Raw genomic sequence first — 27080 nt, 5'->3', positions numbered from 1 at the left:
AGCTAACTTGAAGGCCAACTGGTTTCCCATTTTTCAGTCTTTATGGCTTATGCTAGCTTAGCGTATCATGGCTTTAGCTTCACATTTAAAGAGTGGTTCAGTTCTCCATCCAGCTAACTCAGCATTAAGTGAAGTGAAAATTAAGTGAAACATGAACATACAGTCATGGAAAAAATATCTTGATCATTTTAATGCCTGGTGCAACTAAAGGTACATTTGTTTGGACAAACATAATGATAACAAAAATAGCTGATAAGAGTTTAATTTAAGAGCTGATATCTAGACATTTTCCATGGTTTTCTTGATAAAAACCAAAATCATTATCAAGAAAACCATGGAAATGTTTAAATATCAACTCTTAAATTAAACTCTTATCAGCTATTTTTGTACCTTAAGTTGTAAATTAGAGAAAACAATGGTCTAATATTTTTTTCCATGACTGCATTTCCAAAAATGTTGGCTTTTATCCGCAAGTTGGGTACCCAAATAGAGTAGAGCCTAAAATTCTTACTCTCTCAAAGCAAAGATGACTTCTACTGTACTGTTTACCACTGTTAATAAAAGGAAATAATGTCATCAGTGAGTGTTTACAAGCAAAGACAAGAGTCTGCTTTAGTCGACCTGTTGCACACTTACTGCTGAGCTCGTCGGTTCGTTTTTTTAGTCAGAAGGAGAGACGCATTCGGGGGAAATTCTCAACGTTTCAACCACAGGGCTCGCACAGCGCTGGAACAGCCCTCGCCAACTCTCGGTCTCGCACCCACAGTAGCAACACTTTACTGGCATTCCTGTGAAGTGTTTGTACTCTTGAAGGAGCCGAGGCTGCAGAAGTGAAAGCAGAGCTGCAGCTTGTTATGTGTACAACAGAAACAGGAAGCGAGTTTGGGCGGGAAGGGGATAAAAAAAATGCTTCAGTGGGATTTTTAATTTTCTGCTGAGGTTTAATCTTTAATCATTGTAGGTTTTTTTACAGGTTAGAAAAGCTTGTACAAGAAGAAACCAGAAGCCTGTTAAAGGCCACATTCATAGATATGGTGAGAAAATATTTAAAGAATCGGGACATTACAGAGGAAAAACTATATTCTGGCAAAAGCCTAACAAAAGTTATGTTTAATGAGAGAAAAACATCTGCAAAAATAAACCAATATGGATCATCACTCTCACTGGTGCAAGCCCAGACTGATAAATAGTCATGGAAAAAAATATTAGATCACCCTTTTTTCCTTCAATTTCTTGTTAATTTTAATGCCTGGTACAAGTAAAAGGTACATATGTTTGGAAAAATATAATGACAACAAAAGCAGCTCATAAGAGTTTAATTTAAGAGCTAATATCTAGACATTTTCCATGGTTTTCTTGATGATTTTGGTTATTATCAAGAAAACAATGTTAAATGTCTAGATATCAGCTTTTAAATTAAACTCTTATGAGCCATTTTTGTTGTTCTCATTAATATTTGTCAAAACAAATGTACCTTTAGCTGTACCAGGCACTAAAAGGAAGAAATTGAAGGAAACGATGGTCTAATATTTTTTTGTAGAAAAGATATTTTTTTAATCCCAATAACCATGTGTGTTTTCAAAGCAAAAAGGCTCAAAGTAGATCTACACAAACGCCGACTCCGGCAGCTGTTGAGACACTAATTTTAGAAAACAAGAAGCAGGATGATCATATCTGTAGTTAGATCTGATTAGACAGCTTTGTTTGTCACAGTACAAGATATAGGAAGGCAAGAATGTGCAGATCTAATTTGTTTTGTGAAAGCTTTGACACTGCAGATTAAAACGGAAGCATGTACAAGAAATTATTTCCTAAAAGTACCCGGTGTGCAGACTGACAGCTTGTTTATTCTGTAGTTACAGTGATGCCCGCTACCTTTAGCTGAGGAAATTAACACTCACAATCTGGAAATCAAGGTGTTGGCTGTTAGTTAAGTTGAACTGCAGGTTAAAAACAAAACAACTGTTTAACTCAGGTCACAACAGAAACTTTAAACAGCATCTGTTGACCAGTTTCTAAGGCATTTCTGACATTAATGTTTCTGTGATGAGCACCGAGCGAGCTTAACATGCAAAAAAAGGCATTCAAGTACATAAACGGCACACTATTATATACATTTGAACACAGTGCTGATAAGTATAGAAATCAAAGAGATCTTAAAATGTCTGTGTATAAATTAAAGTTCCTTTGTTTACTGGCCTCTTTATCCAAAGTTGAATAGACAGTTATTTTCCCATTTTTACAATCTGCAACAGTAATGAAGGCTGAGATACAATGTAAATGCTGCTTTAAAAACACTCCATGCACACACTGGAGTAATTCAGTCATCTGTTGATTTAGATGCAGGGGCTCAATAACAGTGACTTTTCTGTCCTACAGACCTGATTTAATGAATTACATTTGACACGGACTAATGCTTTCAGCTCAAATTGAGACTTCCAGCCCAAATGTTGGACTTTTGAGCTGGAATTAAATAAATAAGTGACATAGAAACAGCTTCACAAAGACACTGAAATTGATTGTGAACGAGATACCACGGTAACAAAGGATTCAAATTGTGATTTCCTGTTTAAAAACGATGATTCACTCGGCCCCCGAAGTTGTAGGTGCAACGAAGCTGATGCAATGTTTTCGCTGTGTGATGGAGCGATCTGGTTAACGGAGTAGTTTAAGGGGACTTGGCATATGTGACCCTGAACCTGGTTAGAGATGCAGAAGACATGATTACAGAGGTGTGGTGCGTTTAGAAACCCAGGGGGTGAGTAGCCACCACGCCTCCGTTCTCCACCACGGCTGCAGAGATGGCCCGCAGGTTCTTGAAGACCTGTCTGGACTCACTGGAGCGCAAAGTCTTGATGTCCTGCATGATCCTCTCATAGGCCTGAGGAGAGAAAGCAGCGTTAAATCCAGGTGAAATGTTTCCAAAACATTGAAATCATTAGTTGTGGAAGTATTTTTGCATTCAAGTCTGGATAAGCTGATATTGCTTGTAAAATGCATTTGTTTGTCATCACCATGCGGCCGCCATGGCACCACAAAAGAAGAGAACGTCAGTCTAGTGTAGGATTGTGCTGCACATGTTGCATTTGAATGAATTAATAATGAAATAAATGTTTGTGTGAAAGTTGTTTAACTAGACTGATGGAAGCTGTGCAGTAATCTGAAAGGTGATTCAGTGCAAAAATGCTTGAAACCTCCATTGTTTCCAGTGGAAAAAAGGGACAACTCTGCAATAGTCTGATAGTATAGAAGTGTATGAGAAAAATGACCCTACTTCTCACTTTATTTATTACCTCTCAATCACGAGGTTTAAGTCTTCACGATATTCACTTTGTAGCCAAAGTAATGTGATATTTCATTTTTTTAAATTTATTATAACAAGGGGTGGAATGTAACTAAGTACATTTACTCAAGTACTGTACTAAAGTATCATTTTGAGGTACTTGTACTTGAGCATTTCCATTTTAAGTAATTTTATACTTCTACTCCTATATTTTGAGCCAAATATTTTATGACACTACATTTGGCTGACAGCTTTAGTTACTTTTCAAGTCGAGATTTAAAATGAAGAACATAATCAATTTATAATGATTAGACATATGACAGTATATTAAGTTGTTAAAATGAGCTTTGTCTTTTTAAAATTAAAATTCTGCTTACATAAATGCATCAATAATAATAAAAATATATTTGGAATATATAAATCTGAGTGAGTTTATTCTGCATAACAAGTACTTTTACTTTTGATACTTTAAGTACATTTTGATGCTGATACTTTTGTACTTTTACTTCAGTAAGTTTTGAATGCAGGACTTTTACTTGTAGTGGAGTAATTTCACAGTGTGGTATTAGTACTTTTACTTAATTAAGGGAATACTTTTTCCACCTCTGATTTGACCCAGCCTTATATTTTGGCCACCCTACTACTCGATAATGGTACCAAATAATTAAAAGCATCAAGTTAAAATATAATCTAGAATATAATGTAATCACGTTCGTCAATTTTGTGTTCGATATTTATTATGCACTTCTCAATGCATCTTAATTATGAGATAAAATGTCATCATTCAGACATTTTTGTCAGTGTGTGTGCCTCTGTGGAGGATCTTACCTCTGCACACCAGGTCTCACACAGCATCTTCTCATGCTGAGCTGAGGCGCTGCCCTGACTCAGAGCACGTGAAGCCCTGCAGAGAAAGGGGAAAAACAAAAGAATGTCACTTCAGTCTGCGTAGGAGTTTGTAAGTGGAATAAAAGTAGACCATAAAGAAAGTGAGTGGGGGTGTTAAGCAAGAGAGAGAGAGTGTGAAATAGAGACGGGGAGAGGGAAACAGGAGATGATGCAAGACAGCAATGATTTCTATTCTCTGGTTTGAATGTTTGCATACCTGGACAGAACCACCACCATGGCGTAGAGGTCAATGGCAGCATCTGCAACTCTCTTCAGGACAAATTGTTCATCTGCAATGGAACAAGTTAAAGAATAAGACTTTTTTTTTTTCTTACAGAAGCGTTCCCAATGTGTGAAATTAACCTTCTCACTCTCCGTTTAGATTACTGCAACTCCCAGAAATTCCTATCTAGCCTCCAGCTGGTTCAGAACGCAGCAGCTCGGCTTCTCATCGGTCTCTTGGCCAATTAAATGCATCAGAATACATGTGGGAGTGTTGCAATGCAACATGGGACTTTTCCAGAACTGAAATCATGGCGGAAGACGACTATAGCGGAGGGAGCTCAGATATAACAGCTATAAGCTCTCAATACTTTTTGAATTTCATTTCTATCTGCTACAGAGGCTGAAAAATATATTATTTAGTTGGTGTTGACACTTCTGTTGAATTTCCAGAAAAACTTCAGGTTTTACGGGGTTATTTTAAAAATCGCCCAGAGGTTTCACAGGCATTTTTTACAAGCGTTTTAGACCTAAATGGGTTAACAGACACCAATCCGATTTTAGTTTCTTTGCACTGGCTCCCTGTTCGTCTGGGATTGATTTTAAGATTTTACAGATGACTAAAAGCTCTTTTAGGTCTGGCTCCTAGCTATTTAAATGAAATATTAACTCCAAATGAGCCGACCCGCCTCTTTAGACCCTCGGGTCCTTCTGACCGTTCCAAAGTCTAAACTAAAAACCAAAGGTGACCGGGCTTTATCCACCAGCGCGCCCCAACTTTGGAACGAGCTGCCTGACGAGATAAGGTGTGCAGAGTCAGTAACTTCTTCTAAATCACTTCTTAAAACCCACTTTATAGACTTGCTTTTATGTAAGGCTTTCTATCTCACCACTACTATTTACTTCTTCACTTTTTACCTTTTATTTTCTGTGTATCTGAGAATGTCTTGTGATTTTTTCTTCTCTGTCTCTTATTGTTTTTCTTTTTAACGTAAGAATTGTTTTTTAGCCTTATGGCATCATTCTCTGTCAAAGCACTTTGCAAACTGCAGTTTTTAAAAAGGTGCTATATAAACAAAGTTATTATCATTATTGTTCATCCAAAATGCCAATCCTGTACCAGTTGAGGATTTTTTTTTTTTTGCAGAATTTAACTGAACACCCACAGGATTTTCTCATTTTCACTCCTACTCACCAATGATCTTCTTGCCGTGTTTGATGAGCAGCTCCTCGACGACCGCGCCGAACTGTTCGATGGCTTTAGTGGTCTGCAAATCAAATGTAAAACAATGAGTAAGGGAACAAAGCTGAAAAAAATCTTGGACATTCACTCAGATAGTCCAAGCTCCCCCCTTTAAAATATGCCTTCAATGTAAAATGTATTACTCACCAGTTCACCGCTGTGTGCCAGGTCAGGATGTACACTCCCCTGCAGCGTCAGCCCTGTGCTCAAACCGGCCTTCCTAGAAACACCACAGAAGAAGACGCTGTTATAGCAAACATGGCAGAGGAAGTGCAGGAACACATTTCCTACCCCTGACATGTGGTGGAAAGTGTATTTAGATAAGTTCTTATCTGATCTGATGTGCAGAGACTGAGACTGCAAAGGCAGAGAGTGAGAGAGGACTATATCGTCACCCTGTTAAAATAATCGCCTAACTTATTTTTTCAAGTTTTGCAGGAAACACAAAAAACTTCACCAAAAGTGTAACATATGACATTTATTGATCATTTCACTCAAAAAGGATGTAACAAAGGATGGCTATTGGCATAGTAATAACACTGTGTGTAAATGATGTAACTTAAGAGAAATAAATGACTTAGGCAATTTTTTGAACATGCCTTTGTGACTTAAGCAAGATATGGTAACACTTTATTTTGAAGGTGTCTACATAAGAGTGACACAAGCCTGTCAGAAACATGACATGACAAGTATCATGAGCATTAATGTTACTTCAAAGTGTCATTAATGTTCATGACACATCCCATGTCATGTTTATGACACGCTCATGTCACTCTTATGTAGACACCTTCAAAATAAAGTGTTACCAATATTAGTGTCAACAATAAAACACTGATAACTAAACAATCTCCCTCTAGCTCTTCTTTGCTGGGTTCTTATCTGATGCCTATGAATGTGGCAAAATGTCAAAGAAGTGATGATCTTAAAGAGGTATCTTCACATGATCTGATCAACTGAGGATGTAGGCGATTTTACCATAGGTGGTCGCCGTCATGAGGAGATGATTTAGGCAAAAAAAAAAAAAATTGACACAAAATGACATAGGTGATTATTTTAACAGTGTGACGTTATGCAAAACGGTCCTGCGGTTTTTGGAGAGTTTTCTTACATTTACACTAGTGGACTGGTCTAAGTATAAACTGTTTAAAACATCACAGAAATCAGGCATTAGGAACATCCCAAGCCCAAATTTCCAGAGTTACTGGAATATAAGCGGTCAGAGTTGAGCAGGGAAACACAAGGACACATTAGCTGCATTACAATGAAAATAAGATTAGCCTTTTGTCTTCACTGTAACAGCACACTGTCTGAAAGCATTGACTGAACAGTTAGAGGAAGTTTTCTAACCAGTTTAGAGTGAAGAGAGCAGGAAACAAAGATTGTGCAGCCGCTGTGTGTGTGTGTGTGTGTGTGTGTGTGTGTGTGTGTGTACTTCCTACAGAGTAAGGATCAGAACACATTTTAATCAACAGAGTGAGGACATTTTTGGGAAGTGAAGACATTTCAACTGGTCCTCACTTCTTCAAAGACCCGTTTGTGAATAAAAAAAGTCACATTTCCACGATTTTTATGTCAACTCTCAGACAGGTCAACTAAAGTCATGAAAGAATTATTGAACCACCCTTGTTTTCTCTAATTTCATGTTAATTTTAATGCCTGGTACCACTAAAGATACATTTGTTTGGACAAGTATAATGATAACAACAAAATAGCTCATAAGAGTTTAAAATAAGAGCTGATATCTAGACATTTTCCATGTTTTTCTTGAAAGTGATTTTGGTTAATATTTATTTTTTACTTAACCTTTATTTAACCAGGAATTCCCATTGAGATTCAGAATCTCTTTTTCAAGAGAGACCTGGCCAAAATAGCATCCAAAACTCAACAATAGTGCCAAAAAATAACATTTACAATAAAACAAGTGCAATATAACACAATATTAAAACATAATGAGCCTTATTAAGAAAAACAAGCACGTCTCTATCACCACAGTCTTGATGGTAGCTTTAAATTCATTGATTGATAGACTTTCTATTTTAAGCTTTTTCTGTAGATTGTTCCACCGAGGGTGCTGAGTAAGAGAATGCAGTTTTTCCCAGTTCAGTATCAAGAAAACCATGGAAAATGTCTATATATCAGCTCTTAAATTAAACTCTTATGAGCTATTTTTGTGGTTGTCATTACAAGTTTCCAACAAATGTACCTTTAGTTGTACCAGGCATTAAAATGAACCAGAAATGGAAGAAAACAAGGGTAGTCTAATCATTTTTTCCATGACTGTATTATCAGCTACTGAGCTAAGAAATTAGCCGTTTCTGCTCCCCTGCACCTACAAAGTGATGTAATGCAGGATGGAATTGACACTTAAGATCATCAATTGCATCATGTGTTGTGCATTGCAAGGGGAGTCCCCCATCTCCCACCAGCAGCTTTCTGTGTCTCCTCATGTCTGGGGGACAGGAAGTGACAGAGTGTGTGTGTGTGTGTGTGTGTGTGTGTGTGTGTGTACCTTTTGGCTCTCTTGGTGATTTCTCCTGCGAGCAGCCCAGCGTTGCCGAGAGGGTTCTTCAGAGCCTTCTGTAAGCTCTTCAGCTGGTTACCAGCGTTCTGGAAGGAAGCAGAGAATTAAATGCGTTTCTATCAATGAGTTTCTATGCACATTTTGAAGATTTGCATGAGAAAAGCTTGGTGGAAACATCAAAATTGGATAAAACGAAAATGCTCATAAAAGTTTTTATGCCTCGCTTGAGAAGTTTTCTTGTCTTTTTCCCACAAATATTTAAAGAACAATTATAAGTTGACCACTTGAATCTAATTCCTGAAGACATATTTTCACTCATCAGTGGCCAAAGTTGATCTCTTTATAATTATTAGTTCAGCTTTAATATGTACAGAGCACAAAATATACTGCCAGTTAGGGCTGGGCGATATATTGGTATAAAAAATATATGAATATTTTTAAATGTGATATGGAATTTAAACCATATCAATATATGCGATATGGTCCAATTTTTTCTCTCTCTTTATATATAAATGCTGCCATCGCTAGGGGCTTGTCATATTTAGTTCTTTTGTAGTGTTCGTTAATCTTTACTCATAAAATATTCATTTCAGAAAAAGATTGGCCTATTTTATTTCATATGCTATTTTTATTTAAATGTGTATTTATGGAGCTTTGATTTTGATTTTCCTGTTCTACAGTATTTATGTTCACTTAAATGATTTCAATAAAACGTTGAAGAGTTAAGAGGTTTTTTGTTTGTATGGACGTTCCAAATAGAAGAATGAAATTATCAAATTAAATGTGATCAGGCATGGTATGTTCTTCATTGAATTTACAAAACAATGACTGTATTTTGAAATCAATATCTTGAGACAGATACAGACATAATGTGTTGAAAAGTTTTGGCTTTATCGGCCATCACTAACAGCAGGCATGACAGATAAGCTGTAGCAGAGCTGATGATGTCAACAGCATTTGGTATTTTAGAATTAGACCCTTAAAATTTTAACTCAACATTATTCACAGCAAAAATGATATTTTAATGTAACATCCTACAGCTGAAATGTAGAAAACCACCTATATATCAGATGTGCTGTCTGTTTTTTACCAAATAATGCAGTTTTCCACGAATCTACAGGGCTATTTCTTATTTGAGTGGATGTTTTTTTGAGTGTGTTGGTTTTATTGTGGGCCTGATTAAAAGTTTCAGGCTGCATTCTAGTGAGCTCGCCCTTCCTCTACTCTCTGTTTTACCTTAAGAAGACAAAGATAATGAGACGGAAACACTATCTAACCACTGATGCTAGGTATAAAATCAGTATAAAGGAAGTTGCTTCATGATCAGCTATTTGAAAACCTTCAAGACGTGAAAAAAAAAAAAAGAAGAAGCAGAAATCACTTCCTTCCTACACAACATGTGTACTTTTCGACACGGGTATCATCAGACAAGCACAGTCGATCATCACAGACGTTTAATGTTACCTGGAAGCCATTGAGGGCCACGAAGAGCCTCAGGATGTCGTTGGTACCCTCAAAGATTCTGAAAATCCTCAGATCCCTCATCACTCTCTCAACTCCAGCGTCCTGCAGAGACAGACAGACACAAATTATGAACTCTTGTTTGGACTATTTAGTTAAGGTTTTTTGCTGCATAAATCACATACAGTATGACCCTTTATTTACTGCTACAAATGCACTGCAGTTAACTTCTCTGGAAATGCTGAAAGGTTTTTAGAACTTTATATGGTCACACTGTTAAAATAATCGCTTAACTGGGGATTTCCAGCGGACGCGTTCCAGCCGCGGTCTCCTCGGAGACCTTTTGATTGATTGATTGCTGATCTGGTGCCTCGGTCATAACATAATGTTGATGTGAAGTAGTTTTAGGCTGCATGAACTGCGTATTGTGTTTTATTTTGAAAGGGGGCGGAAGTGTTTTACGCTGATTCTGAGTCGGACTTCCTGTCTGGTGCCATCTGCTCCGTTGAGATTTACGCGGTTTAGCAGCGGCTCGCGGAGAAAATAGAAGTCCTACCTAATGCTCGCAGAGAGCCGCGGCTGAGACGTTGCTGTAACGTTCCGCAGCACGCCCAGTGGAAATGCTCTCATTGATTAGAGTGTTACCTATTTGCAACGGCGACCGCGGCGCTGACGTTCATCGGCTGTAACACGCCCGGTGGAAATCAGGCTTAAGTCATTTTTTGTCAAAATTGTTTTTTTTTTTGCCTAAATCATCTCCTCATGACGCCGACCACCTATGGTAAAACCTCCTACATCCTCAGTTGATCAGATCATGTGATTTTACCCCTTTAAGATAATGGCCTATGCCAAGTGTGTGACTTAAGCGGATTTATTATGCCAAAGTCAAAATAAAACGTGACTAAGGCAATTTTTTGAACATGCCTTTGTGACTTTAGCAAGATATGGTAACACTTATTTTGAAGGTGTCTGCATAAGAGTCACACAAGCCTGTCAGAAACATGACATGACAAGTATCATGAGCATTAATGTTACTTCAAAGTGTCATTAATGTTCATGACACATCCCATGTCATGTTTATGACAGGCTTGTGTCACTCTTATGTAGACACCTTCAAAATAGTGGTTTTACCATATCTCGCTTAAGTCACAAAGGATTGCCTAAGTCATTTATTTCTATTAAGTTACATAATTTACACACAGTGTTATTCCTATGCCAATAGCCATCCTTTGTTACCTCCTTTTTGAGTGAAATGATCAATAAATGTCATATGTTACACCTTTGGTGAAGTTTTGTGTTTCCTACAAACTTGAAAAAATGAGTTAGGCGATTATTTTAACAGGGAGACGTTATTCTGATATTAGTCTATTATAGTCAGATAACATAATTACCCACCGTCTTCACTATAGGGAATGTAATGAGTGAAGTTAATCCCTTTTTTAACTTAAAAATACATGTTTTAATGTCTCTTGGGGCCAAATTACAACAGGATTGTCTGGTTATCAATGCATAACAAGTTAGTTATGATGTCGTAGAAACAATTTTTGATGATAATTTGACCCATGATTTAACTCTGTCGAAAACACTCAAACACAGACAGAAACGGCTTTTGAACACAACACAAGGGTTAAACCCTTCTGGTCGGGCATGCTTTTTTTTTGCAGTAATGTTGCTATGTTCCTACATCTCAGCAGTTACTATGGTGTGCAGATTTGTAAAGGTTGATTAGTTGTCAACCATTAAAACTCAGCATGGAAATTCTCTTGATTTCAGGGTTTCTTCTCGTCTTTGGTAAAGCCCCGCTTTGTGTGTGTTTTGATCTCAGCTTCTTGCACAAGTTAAAATTAGGTAGTGAAAACCTCCGAGGAGGAACAGGGGCTGTCTATATTCATTTCTGCCTTTTTTTTTTAATACTCTGCATGTGACATATACTGGTTATACTTTCGGGTGCAGACTTTCGGGTGAAAGAGCAGAAATGAAAATGCACCAGGCAAACATTCAGACTGAGCTTCCTTTGTAAAAAAAAAAAAAAAAAAAAAAAAAAAAAATCAGCACTGAGTCAAAATGTAGCAGGACTCATCATTTTGGAAATTATGTTTTCCCCCTTCTTCCTTTTGGACAGCTCAACTACTTCCAACATGAGTACATTTGGAAGTTTAAACTGAGTTAATGAGATTGCTTTAAATTTTACAGGTTAATTTGTCCAGACTTTTAGGTGCTTAACAACAATTAACTCATCTACGGTTAGTGTTTTAGTTGTTGTTCCGTTCCAAACTTTCCATTGTATGCGTTATGTGTTGTATGTGTTGTCTGGTTCTTACCGAGAGCATCATCGTTGTTTTGTTCATTGTAGTCTTTGTCAAGACTTCACTTCGCCCCCGTATCTTTAACCTGCATGCAATCTATTCTTGTGAATTGGTCGACTTTTTTCCCCCTGCAGAAACCATCCGTGTGGTATCTTGGTTTTACTGAACGTGAGCTCTCGCATGTAACAACAACGTGACTCAAGCCCACACTGGCACTGTTTACGTGACTTCTGCCTCAACCATACACATCGTCGTGCAGCGTTTGTTTGAAGCTTCGAGGACTTTTCGTTCTGGCTGATCATGTCACCAGTTAAAATGATCCGTTGAATAAATATGATCAGTTCAAGCAGTTGGCAACTGCAAACAGAGGCTTGACTGTTTAAGTGCTAACATACAGTAGATAAAGCCAGGTAGCAAAACAAGAAAAACTGTTATGACTAAGATGTCAGTAAATGACACAGAACCTAAAAGTACATTTTGCACTCTACCATGAAGATGAGGCAAATTCACTATGCAAACTATAATCACAACAGAGCCATTGTGATGTTCTTTGTAGTTTGCCGATTCTCCACTGTAATGTTTCAAAGGTCAATGTACAAAAGGTGGAACAGGTGACTGAAGAGTGACGACAATCTAAACAGAAATGTATTTGTGCAAAAGTAAATAACTGCAATATATAAACTGGCAATGTTAAAGGAATAATTTGCAACTTTTCTGCATTAAAATGACCCAAAAAAAAACAAAACAACCCACAACTTGACCTATGTTATACATTTTGTTGAGCTGTATTGGTTGGTAACATTATGACGAATGTTTCCAACAAGTTTCATTGTGGTTGTCATAAACTGGCTTTTTATCCACTTTTAAGCCACATTTTTACAAAGTATGTGGTTCGTTTTAATGCCTGGTACACCTAAAGGTACATTTGTTTGGATAAATATAATGATATTAAAAGTAGCTCATAAGGGTTTAATTTAAGAGCTGATATCTAGACATTTTCTTAATGATTTTGGTTCTTATCAAGAAAACCATGGAAAATGTCTAGATATCAGCTCTTAATTTAAACTTTTATTAGCCATTTTTGTTGATATCAATATATTTGTCCAAAAAAAAAAATGTACCTGTAGTTGTACCAGGTATTAAAATTAAAAAGAAACTGAAGAAAACAAGGGTCATTAAAGCCCATATATTTTTTTGTGTATTTGAAGGATTTTAGTCCTCAGAAGTGCAAGTTTTAAGATTTAAAAAAAAAAGTATTATTGAAATAGTTAAGATTCTGAATGGTTACTGGGTTCCTGTGGAGAAAATGGGCTTTTCTATATACAGGGGAACATTGTTGGTGCCAGTGAGCAAAGTCGAGGAACGATTTAGACCCAAGTCAAGTTTTAGTTCCTAAAATAGTTTCAGAAAAAGTTCCTGTCTCTTCTTTAAACAAAAGGGAAGTTTTTTTGTGGGCCAGGAAGTATTGTGTAAACTACTTTGATCTTAAGTTCCTCCAGTAAAAAACTGGTTAAGTTCCGGAGTTCTTAAGAAGGTCTGAGGTTCTGGCAAAAAGGGTAAAATGAGCATAGGACTCACTCATTCCTGCCAATAGTTTTCCACAAAAAACTAATTGATCATTTGCATTGTGAACGTCTTTCCTTTGATAACCTGTTGTGTTCTCCTTTTAAATCTGAATGGTAGCATCTGTTTAAAGGGCTATACATTTTTTTTTTTTTCAAAACACCCAATCAACAACTTGAATTTTTTTTTTTGTTAAAACTGCTGACATCTATTTGACCCATGCAGTTTCTCAGAAGCCGCCAGGTTTGTATGCAACATGATGCACTGATAACTCACCTTCATGAACCCCATGCCGCCCATAATCTGGATGCACTCATCAGTCACAGTCCAAGCTGCTTCCTGTCACAATTTAAAGAAAAACAGTCTCATTTTATCTTATTTTATCTGTCACAATATAAAGAAAAACAGTCTCATTTTATCTGTCACAATATAAAGAAAAACAGTCTCATTTTATCTGTCACAATATAAAGAAAAACAGTCTCATTTTATCTTATTTTATCTGTCACAATATAAAGAAAAACAGTCTCATTTTATCTGTCACAATATAAAGAAAAACAGTCTCATTTTATCTGTCACAATTTAAAGAAAAACAGTCTCATTTTATCTGTCACAATTTAAAGAAAAATCAGTCTCATTTTATCTTATTGTAAACAAGTCTGAAGAGACTACTTCCTCTATCCAGCCCGAGGCTTCCGTCTTCCACAGAATAAGGAACATCAGAAATATTTCGAAAGAGTTTTTGTGTTCCTTAGTGCATTATGGGAACAATTAAAGCTTCTGGTCTTCATGAGTAATCAATGCGACGGCTTCTATTTAAACGCTTACAGAGGCAAAGATCTTGCTGATGGCAGCTTCGATCTGGAATTCAGCTGCTCCGCTGTCCATGTTGGCACTGATCATGTAGCCCATAGACTGCAAAAACACAAAGAGGTAGTAAGTTAGCATACATATGACATCTTGTTCAAGTGTTCAGCATTAAAATTGTAAAGAATTGGTGTTCAAAACATCTCTGCTCATTATGTTAAAAAAGGGGGAAATCAACATTAAAAAAAATCTACCTCTCTTAAACACACAGGGTTTGTACACTTTAGCAGTGGTCAAATTCAAGCATTTTCCAAGGACTTTCAAGATCAATTTTCAAGCTTCTCCAGTATCTTACACCGGTTGTAAATTGCATGTTTTAGATGAGTACTTACATAGTAAAAGGGGAGGTTTCACTTAACCATACCAACAGCGATGGTATTACACTTTTAGGAGGAACGGTCTTCATTTCAGATAGGCTACTCATTATTTTTTACATTGAACATGTGATTATCTATAGTCTATAGATGGATATAGTCAGATTGCAAGAGAAATACAGTAAGAATTTCAAGCATTAACAAGCACTTTATCCAAAGTCCAAGCACTTTTTAAACCTTGAAAATACAACATTTAAATTCAAGCATTTTCAAGGATTTCAAGCACCCGTATGAACCCTGTCTTTAACACAGGATTCGTGCAAAATATAAACCAGTGAGATGACCATGAACGGGGTAGAAATGTAAATTATAATATATATAAAAAATAAAATATATAATGTGTGACGATAAAAGGGAGGAAATAACTTTTGCTGTTTTTGGTCATCATCGTGGGAAAACAGCTGTGATAAATGTGAATCAGTCTGTGGTACAGGCAAAAAAAAAATTCCATTATGTCGTCTGACCTCAGTTACATAATGCATCATGGTCATGCGAGCCATCTTCTCTTGGATGCTTCCATAGGTGTGGATTTTGCTCCCAAACTGGGTTCTGTTGGCTGCATGATCCACCTGATGAAAAGAGGAAAATGACACCATTACATCCTAATTCATAGTTGCAGGCTGTGTATTGTAACAGTATGAAATAGACAGATAACTTATTCACGAATCCTGTGCTCTTCCTCATACTACAAAGTCACTTATGCACATGGGATTTTTATAATACATTTTTCTACAGCACTACTAGGTAAATATAGGTAATTATAAACTATATAAACTTAGAGTTGTTAAGCTAAACTTTGTCTACGGCCGAACGATTAATGATTGCAAATTGTATTGATGCATTTCCTTTGTGTTTGCTTGTCTTGTCTGTGACCAACAATAGGAAACCTTAAAATATGCAGAGTTTTTAATTATATACATAGGTGCATCTCAATAAATTAGAATATCATAGAAAAAGCTTATTTATGTCAGTAATTCAATTAAAAAAGTGGAAATAACACATTATATAGATCCATTACACACAGAATGAAACATTTCATGTCATATTTTTTTTATTTTATTCTAATTATCTGATTATCTAATTATAATGACTACGGCTTACATTTAATGAAGACCTAAATTTCAGTGTCTCAAAAAAAATTGGAATATTATAAAAAAACTTAATGCAACAGTGGTCACTGTGTTAACAATAAAGTTTGTGGCACATGTTCAGAGTGTCCATCAAAACAAAAAAAAACAACCTCTGCTTGATATTCAAACAGGCTGACTTTTCAGCACACGAGGCAGTTAAATCTTCCCCTGCTGTGTGGTGCATTAAATGACTGCTTGTGTAGCAGTATAGGTTGGATAATAGGCTAACAAAATAATAGCATTTAGGACGGTACTTTATGTAACCAAGTATTTGTAACGTATAGAATGATGTTCCTCAGTCAGTCAAGAAAACTTTGGTCACTACTTTTGTTTTCTATAACATTCAGAGCGCATTTGTATCTATAGCGCCTTTAACCTCAGCAGGAAGTTGCATAACAGAAACAAGCCATAGTGAATGTGGGGAATTTCCCACAAACCCACAACGAAGGAAACACGCGATTGAGAGAAGGGGTGTAAAAACCAATGCAGCAGATGGGAAACACAACAACACATATAGAGACACAAAGCTGTTCATAGAAACTGTCACACCGCTCGTTTTACTGTATACATTTACAATGCTAAAGGTAATTCACTCACAGCTTTGCTGATGACTCCCTTCATGGTGCCTGAGAGGGCGGCCGCCATGCCAAACCGCCCGTTGTTTAGGATGTTCATGGCTACCTTGAAACCGCCTCCCAGCTCGCCGAGCAAGCAGTCAGCTGGTACGCGAACGTTGTCGAAATAGACCTCGGCTGTGTTCGAAGCCTTGATGCCCATTTTCTTCTCCGGTGGGCCGCTGTGATGAAGAAGATTGAGAAGACTTCATGAGTTAAAAACATCAGGATGGCATGGTGATGTTTAGTGACTAACTGAAGATGTAGAAAAGGTCCCAAAGTTGGGACATATGTTTGTTGTGTGATGTTCAGATGTAGGTAGTTATGTTATTGCTCAGAGACCTTGTTGGTGGTTGTGGGCAGTGGATGATTAGGGGGAGATAGCAGGTCAACAATAAATGCCACACAGAAGTGATCTTTTGAAAGCTGAGAACCTGAAGATTATTTGAGATGCAGCTCAGCACTGTGTCACATTGTTCTGGTCAAAAATATCCAATTAAAAAGGCAAATTTGTACTATATGATAAAAAACTATGGTGTTTTTGCCTTAAACTGCACGTTATCAGCATCCTTACATGCTCGGGCTCTATAGATATTCCTAAAAATGAGCCTGCAACGCCCTTTGAAAACATCAGAACAGTACAGGATATGGGAGCGGCCCCCCCTGCTGGTTATGTTACGTAACTGACGACACTTGGTCAGAAAGGTGTGTGCTCCACTGAGACGGCAGAGTGAGGGATACATTACATTACATGTCATTTAGGTGACGCTTTTGTCCAAAGCGAGTTACAATAAGTGCATTCAACCTGAAGGTACTAGACTTAGACCACAGGAATCAAGTAAGTACAGAACTTTAATAGCAATCTGTAACTGCTACAGGAGTGCTATATGTTAAAGAAGTAAAAGAAGAGAAGAGAAAAGAAGAGCATTTTTTTTTATAAACTATTAACGTCACAGCAAGTGGTCTGTGCGTGAATGACAAATGAGTATGTCTGTATATGTTGTTGATGTACTGTAATTGCGTTGCTGTAGTTTATATCTGTTGGCCTGTTGTGTAGCTTTAGCACTTGCCCTGTGATCGCCGTTTAAGCTAGTTGTAGCATTTAGCTCACCTGCCTTTGATCGAGTGTACGTCACGTCTTACATTATTGTTATCGCTCCAGCTCATTAGTGTGATGTTTACAGTGAGCGTTATGTAAATGTTGCCATGTAATTAGAGGCAAATGGATATTTAGTAATTTCAGTACTCCTTTATTATGTTTATTAGAGATTGAGAGCTTTACTCTTTATTCATTTGTGTATTTTTCTTTTGATATAGAAAAACCACACATGACCTCATTGCCTGCTGGAGAGAAATAAACCCTAGTCATCACCTGCCTCTTCATTTGGACCCTCTGAAAGTTTATTGCCGTTACGTTGATTTTCTGGGCGGCATCCCGGTGTGAACTGTGCGATAGCCCCCTACAGATACAGCCTAGTCCCTGTGTCTTCACTACAGTAGGTAATGTAAAGAGAAGGTGTTCTCACTGGGTCACTCCTCCAAAGCTCCTCTCCACGATGAAGGCTGAGATCTTGTCCTTCATCTCCCCGGTCTTGGGATCCTTCATGGGCGTCTTGGCGAATACTGTGAAGATCTCAGCCAGACCTCCATTACTAATGAGACCAAAAGGGGCATCAGATTAGGAAAAGACACAAGCAACATCAAGTCATTACATTGTGTAAGTGGACAAACTGTACAATGCCACCTCCTTGTGGCGAGTTCAGATTATGCACACTGCTGCTGTGTCCTCACCTGATCCAGATCTTGCTTCCATTGAGAGTGAAGTACTTTCCGCAGTCGGACTGAACAGCTATTGACTTGATGGAGGCGGCATCAGAGCCACTGGACGGTTCAGTTAGGCAGAAAGCAGCAATAGTCTCACCTGTGTCAAACACATAGACAGACAGCAGAACTTATAGCAGCTCCACATTCTTCCTTCATTCGATTATGTTCCTTCTCAATTAGGGATGTTAATAATCAACTATTTATCCACTAATAGACAGTACATTTTGATAGATGAATACCATAAATTGAACTGTTTGGGGTTTTTTTTCCCAGTTACAGGTGCATCTCAATAAATTAGAATATCATAGGAAAGTTTATTTATGTCAGTAATTCAATTCAAAAAGATGAAATAACACATTATATAGATCCATTACACACAGAATGAAACATTTCATGTCTTAATTTATTTTCTTGTAATTATAATGATTATGGCTTACATTTAATGAAGACCTAAAATTCAGTGTTTTAAAAAAAATGTAATATTACAAAATGCAAATTTTAAAAAGTATGTTTACCGTAATATGAAAATGTTGGCCTCTGAAAAGTATGTCCATCTATATGACTCAATATTTGGTTGGGACTATTTGACTTGAACTACTGAAAATGGACTTTTCCATCATATTCTAATTTATTGAGATGCACCTGTAGGTTACGCAACTTGCTTGTGTCTTTTAAGCCCTTTTTTTCTGCTAAATTTGAAATACCCACTATATATTTCTGTTTCTTTTTCAAAATAATAGATTCATTATCATCAAAATGTCTGGAAGAGCTCAGTAATAAAATTGTCAAGTCATATTTTAGTTACTCTTTGTGAGTTTATGAATTTGTAACTGAGCGTATTCTATCGTCTCATATGAATCACAGGCCCCTGAATTAATCTAAATCGCATCATGACAGACTTTGTGTTAACATTATATTGTATTGTTGTCCAAAGGATCAATAGAATTTTGTATCGTGAGTAAACTCTAAATTTACACCCCAAATCGTGATGAAATCAAAAAGTGAGAGAAATATCTTTTGAAATGGTTAGTTCTCTAAAGATATACCTATGCGGTGTGATGAATCAAAAACCTTAACTTCATGCATAACAGAGGCAGCATGGTTGTTCTCTGCCAAACGTATATCTCAGCAGAGAGAGTGCCCACATAAACACCATAAGTACAAACACTAAACTAAAGGACAGTCATAAAACCATAAAGTCATGAAACAGAGTACACCATGTATATTAACATAGTCAGTGTAAAGCTGAAAATATATAATTTATTTTCTCTATAATCTAGATTTAAACTCAAGTTAATTTTGCAATCTCTGAATTAAATGAGAAAATACTCAATACTTTTCATTGGTCACATTTAATTCAGAGAAATAACCTTATGATAAAACATTTTGTATACTGCCATTTAGACTATTTATGTATTGAATGACAGAAAACATGCTATATGGTGATATACTATATTTCATTATCAATAAATGAAGTGTCCCATGTTGGAATAGAACATTTTGTCCAGATAACGCGACCCTACTCTCACTGGAAGGCACTCACACCAGATAGGTAACAAACTATATCAACAAGGATTAACTAGTTAAACTGTCTGTCCTACTAACACAGAATATGCACACAAACAGCTGACAACCTTGCAGTTAAACTTCCAGTAGAGACTTGGGGACGGGGCTGCATGTGTCCACAACAATACATGCCAAGGTTCATATATTTTTTCAGTGGTCAAATTCAAGCACTTTTCAAGGACTTTCAAGGTCCATTTTCAAGCTTTTCCAGGACCTTACAACGGTTGGAAGTTGCATGTTTTAGATGAGTACTTACATGCTAAAAGGGGTCATTTCACTCAACCATACAAACAGCGGTGGTTTAACGCTTTTAACAACCAAAAGTACAGTTTGCTAATCTCAATATTCAATTCACTATTTTTTTCATTGAACATGTGATTGTCTACAGTCAGATTGCACGAGAAATACAGTAAGAATTTCAAGCATTTTCAAGCACTTTATCCAGAATCCAAGCACTGTTCGAACCTTGAAAATACGACATTAAAATTTCAGCATTTGAGGATTTCAAGCATCCGTATGAACCCTGAAATGCAACACCGCGATTGTGCGACTCGTACAAGTCCACAGCCCTCAGTGGACGAGCCCCAACTCTCCCAGACAGCTGAACTAGGACTGCTTGTTTGTTAACAGTTTGCGGTTACTGATTGGATTTGACACCAATGATGCAGCTACATTAAAAGGATGTGTATAGTCAAATGGCATCTTCTTTACCTGAGGCAAGCTTCGGCAGGTACTTCTCCTTCTGGGCTGGATTCCCAAAAAGCAGAATGCCTTTGAAGCCGATGGACTGGTGGGCACCCAGAGTGATGCCAACACCCAGGTCATGACTGCCAACAATCTCCACCAGCCGGGCATACTAAAAGATGATAAGAAAAGATAAAGACCATCACATTTGAACTCACTGCCCTTGCCAGTTTACATAACCATTACACTACACCAGGGATTCCCAAAGTGTGGTGTGGTGCGCCCTGGGGGTGCACGATATGAAAAATGTAATGGCGGTCTGATAATTACACAATTGCATTTTTTCCCTCCACACAATAAAGACGTGTAAATAAACATTTCCTTTGTAAAATCAAAAACTGTATTATTAATTAATAAATAAATGCAGGCTATTCAAAATGCATTTCATCTTAAAATTAAGCATAGAAGCAGTTATTTTTGTTCAATGCAGCTCAAAATATTAGAACATTTTCCACAACTTATCAGCTTTCTGCCTCTGATCCTGAGCCTGTCATCATCCTCTTTACTCTTAAAAGTGGATACTTGCGCATAACTTAAAAAGTTACGCGCATAGTGCATAACTAAAGTTACAGTGTTTCCGATTAATTCAAACGCGAGAGCGCATTGTTGTGATCTTGATTATTTCATTATGTGTGTGTTCTGGTCATTTCAGCATGATAAAACATGCCGCCTTTAATATGCCGATAAAAAAGCTTATTGCATTTTGTTTTGTTTTTTGAAGGTGTGGGGGATTGGAGGTGCGTTAACCTGGTTGGGACATGGAAGGAGGTGCGCGGCTAAAAAAAAGTTTGGGAACTGCTGCACTATACAATGTCTACGAAAACATGAAGAAGACGTACCTGTGTGTTTGAGAGGCCGAGGCCTCCCAGGTCAGCCGGCACCTGCAGACCAAAGGCACCCATCTCCTTCAGGCCCTCCATGGTGTGATCTTCTACCTTCTCCAAGGCATCGTTCTTGGCAGGATCGTTCACCTCCTGCCCACAGGAAGCAGAAACATGAGGGTGAGTATGAGGGATGTGGGGAAGTCTGTGAGTGTGAGGTGAAACAACTTCATCCAAGAGCTAAAGGAGGTTTTGAAATTACCTCAAAGAATTTGCCGACAGGCCCCACGAGCTCTCGAAGGAACTGGTCCTGCTCATCGTTCAGGGCTACGGCAAACAAACGTTATTTCACAACTTATTTTTCTACAGAGCTTTTTAATTAAATGGTTGCAATGTTTCAATCTAATTTTAACATAACTTCCTCTGGTTTACCTTTGGGGTAGGGGAACACTTGAGCAGTTGCAATCTGCCCCTTGAAAATGTTGACAGCAAATGATTTGGATTCCTGTGAAAAGTTAAGTAAAAAAAAAAAAAAAGTGTTAATCTTGTGCAAACACAATCAGACTACCCAAATGTTTAATTAATCCATTGTGGAGCCTGAAGCCAGAGGAAACTATTTGTCTCCATGTCAACAATAGCTTGCTCACAAATAACACTCTCAAATAGAAGAAACAAATAGTGATAGTAACAGAAACGACATACAGTAGCAACTGTCTTCTTGTCCACTTGAGTGGCAGCATCACTGCCGACTGCTGCTGGTTTCTCCAGCACCGCCTGAAGAGAAAATGCAAACAGAGATCAGCGACTAATCTCAAGCTCCAACTGGGTGAGAGGTGATGCCAAGGGCATATGCTACCAGCTGAGTCCATGCAGCAGGACAGTTTGTAATTGGGGAATGATAGGATTTCTTACAGGGACCGCCCATTACAGTGCATTTTATTATACAGATAATAAACTGGTATCTCAGAGTCAACCTGATATATCACTGCATTTGTGAAAGTACACAGAAGAAATTATAGCTCAGTGAGTGAGTTGAGCTGGAGGATCTGAAATAAATTAAACATCACAATATATTCCTTATTCAAGATCAAAGCAACTACTTAAAATTGATTTCTTATTATTATTATTATTAATTTCATTTGTTGATGGCTCTCTTTCTTTTGCATAGCTTTCCATTTCTGCTGCCAGGTAATGGAACAAATGTGAAATTTCATCATTATTTAATAGTTATGAAAAAATTAAACACCTTTAAACACCTATTATCATATAACTATTAAGCATAGAGCATCTATTAGGACACCTAAATGAACTGAAAATGTTATTTAAGTCTGTTAAACACAACAAACTACTCTAAACTTACATCCATACTGACTCAAATAACTGGATCAGGAACCGGTGACAGTGGGGACACTCATTATATATTCATTTCAATATTATATTTATATTTTTAATTGTTTTGTGCTGCATTTACATTGTTTACACTGGAGTTGTAACTCCTATTAATTCCGAAAATCCTCCTTCAACCACTGATGGATGACTTTAAAAAAAAAAAATAAATAAATAAATAAATGAATAATTCAGTAAATGTATATCTATGCAGTAATTTGTTCCATTTTGTTTTGGATGTAATGTTTAACCCATGCCTGATTTTGCCTTAAACATAAAATAATGAGCCCAGTCACGTCACACAGTGTTATCAGGTTTGTATTAGGTGTCAGCTGATGACCAAAGCCCAGAAGTCAGTGTCAGGAGTGGAGAAGTCGGATGATGCATCCTTAAAAATGTCTCTACTGAAAAACAAACAACCCACTTGTGTAGTAAGAAGCTTCATCTATCGTGGGGCGGCATGGCTAACCTATTGTTCATTTTGTGATAAAAGCACCAAATTTGGTACATATATAGCTTAATATATTCAGAAAAAGACTGGATATTGGGTCATCGCATATTCGCAATCTGATGACCATGGCGGCCATTTAGGAAAATGGCTGTTACAAGTAGATATAACCTGGGCACCTCCAAGCTGCTCTTTACATGTTTTCAACACCACAAATACTAATTACGTTTAAGTTCAAAAAATATATTTTATGACAATGTAAAACAATAAAAAATTAAAGAAAATGCAACAAAATGTTCTGATTGCCTCTGCATGTTACAGAAATAAATGGAACCCCTTGGCATTCCTATGTTCCGCCTGCAATATATAATAACATTATGATATAATGAGATGAAAAATTACTTGGTAAAAGTCTGTAAAAGTGCGAATGAGCATTTGATTTGACTATCAAGGTTATAGGATCTAGATTATGCACTATTGTGCATTATTGCACGTTAGCCCAATGGGAAAGGAATGTTTAAATAACTGCTGGCAACCAGGGTCTGAATTTGTGATGGCCCAATATCCAGTTTTGTTCCCAATATAATAATCAACACATCTAACAAATTTGGTGCTTTTATGCAAAATTAACGATTGTTATGATATATTGAGCTATGCCGCCCCACTACTACTATGAATGGAAAAAAGGAAATGAGTTGCATATTTTCTGACAGGAGTGTATGTGTAGCAGAGAAGCACATGAACGACATCTTCACCATCACTGCCTGGTTTGAACCATACTGCCCTACAAAGCCTAACTGCAGTAACTACGCAAAGGGTAAAACTGAGAAAAACTGCTTGAAATTTTTTTTTTTACTTTTTATTTAACTGACCAGCCAAATGGGTTATAAGTAGGTTAGTGATATGACACTTATTTCTACATGTATTGATGATGTCATTTTTATGCAAAAAAAATTCTGACGATTTATTTGACCTTTGTCACAAAAAATGTAGTTACTGCACTCTGGTTTTGCTGTAAAATGATCTAATAGTAATACAAAAACTGAGTGCAGTAACTACAATGTTGTTTTAAAAGTGTTTAACAACTCAAGTCAAAGATAAGTGTATTTTAGACTTAATATTATAAAGTAATGGTGTATTTTAGTCTTGACATAATTTTATCTAACTTTTTTTTTTAACTTAATTACTATCTAGATATCAATTTCCCTATAAAATAAACTTATGATTTATATTATTCTTGTCTTCACTATTCCACACAATAAAGAAATACAAGGCTACACTGTATCACAGTGGATTTTGTAGTTACTGCAATTTTTACATATTTTTTTCTCTGAAATAAAGTAAAATTCAAATCTAAAACTTTGTCACAAGATAAAACAGAGATAAAGGAGTTCATTTTTAGTCATAAGTCAATTTCGACCAAAAAAGTAGTTACTGCAGTTAGGCTTTGTAGGGCAGCATAGACTGTATACAGATCTGAACTGGTCTGGGCAACAGCAGTGTCACCTACATTCCCTGTGTTACCATTGCGTCATGTGACCGGTGAACTTTCCCCCACTTCCCTCCAGCGGGAGGAGATGCCTACGTTATGTCACCCAGCCCCTGCACTACGCCAAACAAGGGCAACACAATGGGGAATAACGTATAAAAGCAACATATACACGACAAAGTGTAAATAACATCGAGCTATCTTTTCTAATGAAGGCTTATGTTGAAACAACCTTACCTCTGCAGCTTGGCTGGCGTACAGACGAGCGTTTGGCGCAGCAACCACAGCCCCGACATGACCTCTGGAGTCCAGACAAGAAAAACAAAGTGACTTTAACTTTTATTTTTCGTAGTATGTCGACGACAGGCTCAATAATAGCTTTACCCACCCAGACAGCACGGGAGGGATCCTGAGCAGGGAGCTGCACAGTGCGGACGACTGGCTCACTTTACGAAGCAGCATGATTATATTATGTTCTACAACAAAACCGGAGACATATTAGATCAGATAGATTAGATAAATAACACATGTAACACATGGAACGTTAGTTAACAGTTAAAGGCTACGTAGCCGGGTTCGACGGCGAGCTAGCAGTTAACGTACGTTGGTTTGTTTAACGAAAAAGCAGGAAAACACAGGTAAAATATGTGTTTTCCTCTACCGAATGTCGAGAACTTCGACATACATTACTCACCTGTCGGGTTATAATAAAACTCGTCACCTGGTCCGTCCAGAAGCACTCTGTTGCTCTAAATGACCCACTTGTATTTAACCTGAATTTTCCTCTTTGGGGGTTGGCTCGCCCGGATGTCTGCCCGCGGCGCGGTGCTTCATGGGAAATGAAGTTTAATAGTAGTATCTTGTAGTCCGAGAGACACGTATACAAAACATGCAGTCATTAAAAAATAATTATTAGATCACCCTTTTTCTTCAATTTCTTGTTAATTTTAATGCCTGTTACAACTAAATGTACATTTGTTTGGACAAATATATTATAATTAAATATTTTGAAATAATGAAATATTTTCCATGGTTTTCTTGATAATGATTTTGGTTATTATCAAGAAAATCATTGAAAATGGCTAGATACTAGCTCTTAAATTAAATTCTTATGAGCTATTTTTGTTGTTATCATTATATTTATCCAAACAAATGTACCTGTAGTTGTACCAGGCATTGAAATGAACAAGAAATTGAAGAAAACAAGGATGTGTCTAATCATTTTCCATGACTTTAGATTTTCAATCGCTTAATGGTCTTTCTGAATTATAAAAAATATGTAAAAATACAAAAAATACACATCATATTGCTGAATGTAACCTGCAAATGTCTGTTTTCTTACAGTAAAACTTTGAATTTAATACAAAAAAGGTCTAAAAAAAAAAGGGTAAAAAGTCGCTACTTGCCGTCAGATGAAAGTAAAACAAAAAACACTTTAAGATACATTCATTAATACAGATTTGAACTGTATATTAGCCATATTTTTAAAGAATGTATCTGTAAAATAACTTTATTTAAAATTACTTTATATTTGTCCAAACAATTGTACCTTTAGTTGTACCAGCCATTAAAGCCATGAAGAAGAAATTGAAGAAAAAGGGTGGTCTAATATTTTTTTCCATGGCTGTGTTTACATAAAATACATATTTAATGAAAATACTACTGAAAATACTGTAGACATTTAGGAACATAGAAACAAAGAAGAATCCAACTAGAGCCAGATATTCAAAGGAGGCAAAGTTTCCATTACATTACCTTGGAGAGAATCATTAAACAGAACAGCCACACCCTTCTCCTTTATTATGCATTCTGGCTTTATTTATAGAAACTGAAGTCGGGAGGAGCTGATTTAATCAGAACAGCAGCACTGTTGATCTAATCAAGTTTCATTTAAGAACAATCAATCAAGATTGTGATTGATAGTAAAATCAAAATTTACTTATCAAGGCTGCAATTGAGCAAGCTGCCAATTTAAAAATAAAGTAAGCATAAAGTAAATTTACTGTTATGATCCAAATGGCTGCAGTTAAGGTGTTTAATTTTAGGAGCTTTTCCTCACTTTCCTAGTTAAGTTAAAAGCACTTTAGCAATACTTCTACTCTCTGCTATAGCAATACGCTACCTACATCATATACACTGTAAAAAAAAAAGATAAATAATAGCTACTCAATAAAATTGAGGCAACAGATTGCACGCAATATTATTTATTAAATCTAACTACGTTACAAGTTGAGTTAATAACAACTTAACAGGAAGTGTTAAGTGTCAATTAAAAACGGACTAATTCTATTGTGTTGGATTCATTCAAAATTCTCTTGATTTAGAATTACATA

The 27080-nt window shown here is 36.8% G+C and overlaps 1 protein-coding gene across 1 annotated transcript; it reads right to left on the bottom strand.

Annotated features, from left to right (window-relative positions):
* Window positions 1–920: 920 nt before the first annotated feature.
* Window positions 921–25555, bottom strand: acadvl (acyl-CoA dehydrogenase very long chain). Its single transcript, XM_059355034.1, has 21 exons — window positions 25442–25555; window positions 25136–25223; window positions 24985–25048; window positions 22127–22198; window positions 21857–21929; window positions 21687–21751; window positions 21443–21577; window positions 20571–20715; window positions 18261–18390; window positions 17996–18121; window positions 16453–16651; window positions 15190–15294; window positions 14313–14399; window positions 13764–13826; window positions 9622–9723; window positions 8146–8243; window positions 5784–5856; window positions 5589–5661; window positions 4389–4461; window positions 4112–4187; window positions 921–2881 (listed from the first exon to the last, which is right to left on the bottom strand). The coding sequence occupies exons 2-21, from the start codon at window positions 25207–25209 to the stop codon at window positions 2744–2746; spliced, it is 1971 nt and encodes a 656-aa protein (XP_059211017.1). The 5' UTR covers window positions 25210–25223; window positions 25442–25555; the 3' UTR covers window positions 921–2743.
* Between the last annotated feature and the right edge of the window lie 1525 nt (window positions 25556–27080).

This window comes from Centropristis striata, chromosome 17 (genome assembly GCF_030273125.1).
Source record: "Centropristis striata isolate RG_2023a ecotype Rhode Island chromosome 17, C.striata_1.0, whole genome shotgun sequence".
NCBI lineage: Eukaryota > Metazoa > Chordata > Actinopteri > Perciformes > Serranidae > Centropristis > Centropristis striata.
This window is presented reverse-complemented; position numbering and strand designations above follow the sequence as displayed.

Coding starts and splice junctions, on each gene's coding strand:
- acadvl (XM_059355034.1), bottom strand. CDS start 25,209: ATGCTGCTTCGTAAAGTGAGCCAGTCGTCCGCACTGTGCAGCTCCCTG. Junction 21,752..21,856: donor AGTGTTCCCCTACCCCAAAG/GTAAACCAGAGG, acceptor TGTTTGCCGTAG/CCCTGAACGATGAGCAGGAC. Junction 9,724..13,763: donor GCGGCATGGGGTTCATGAAG/GTGAGTTATCAG, acceptor CTGTCTCTGCAG/GACGCTGGAGTTGAGAGAGT.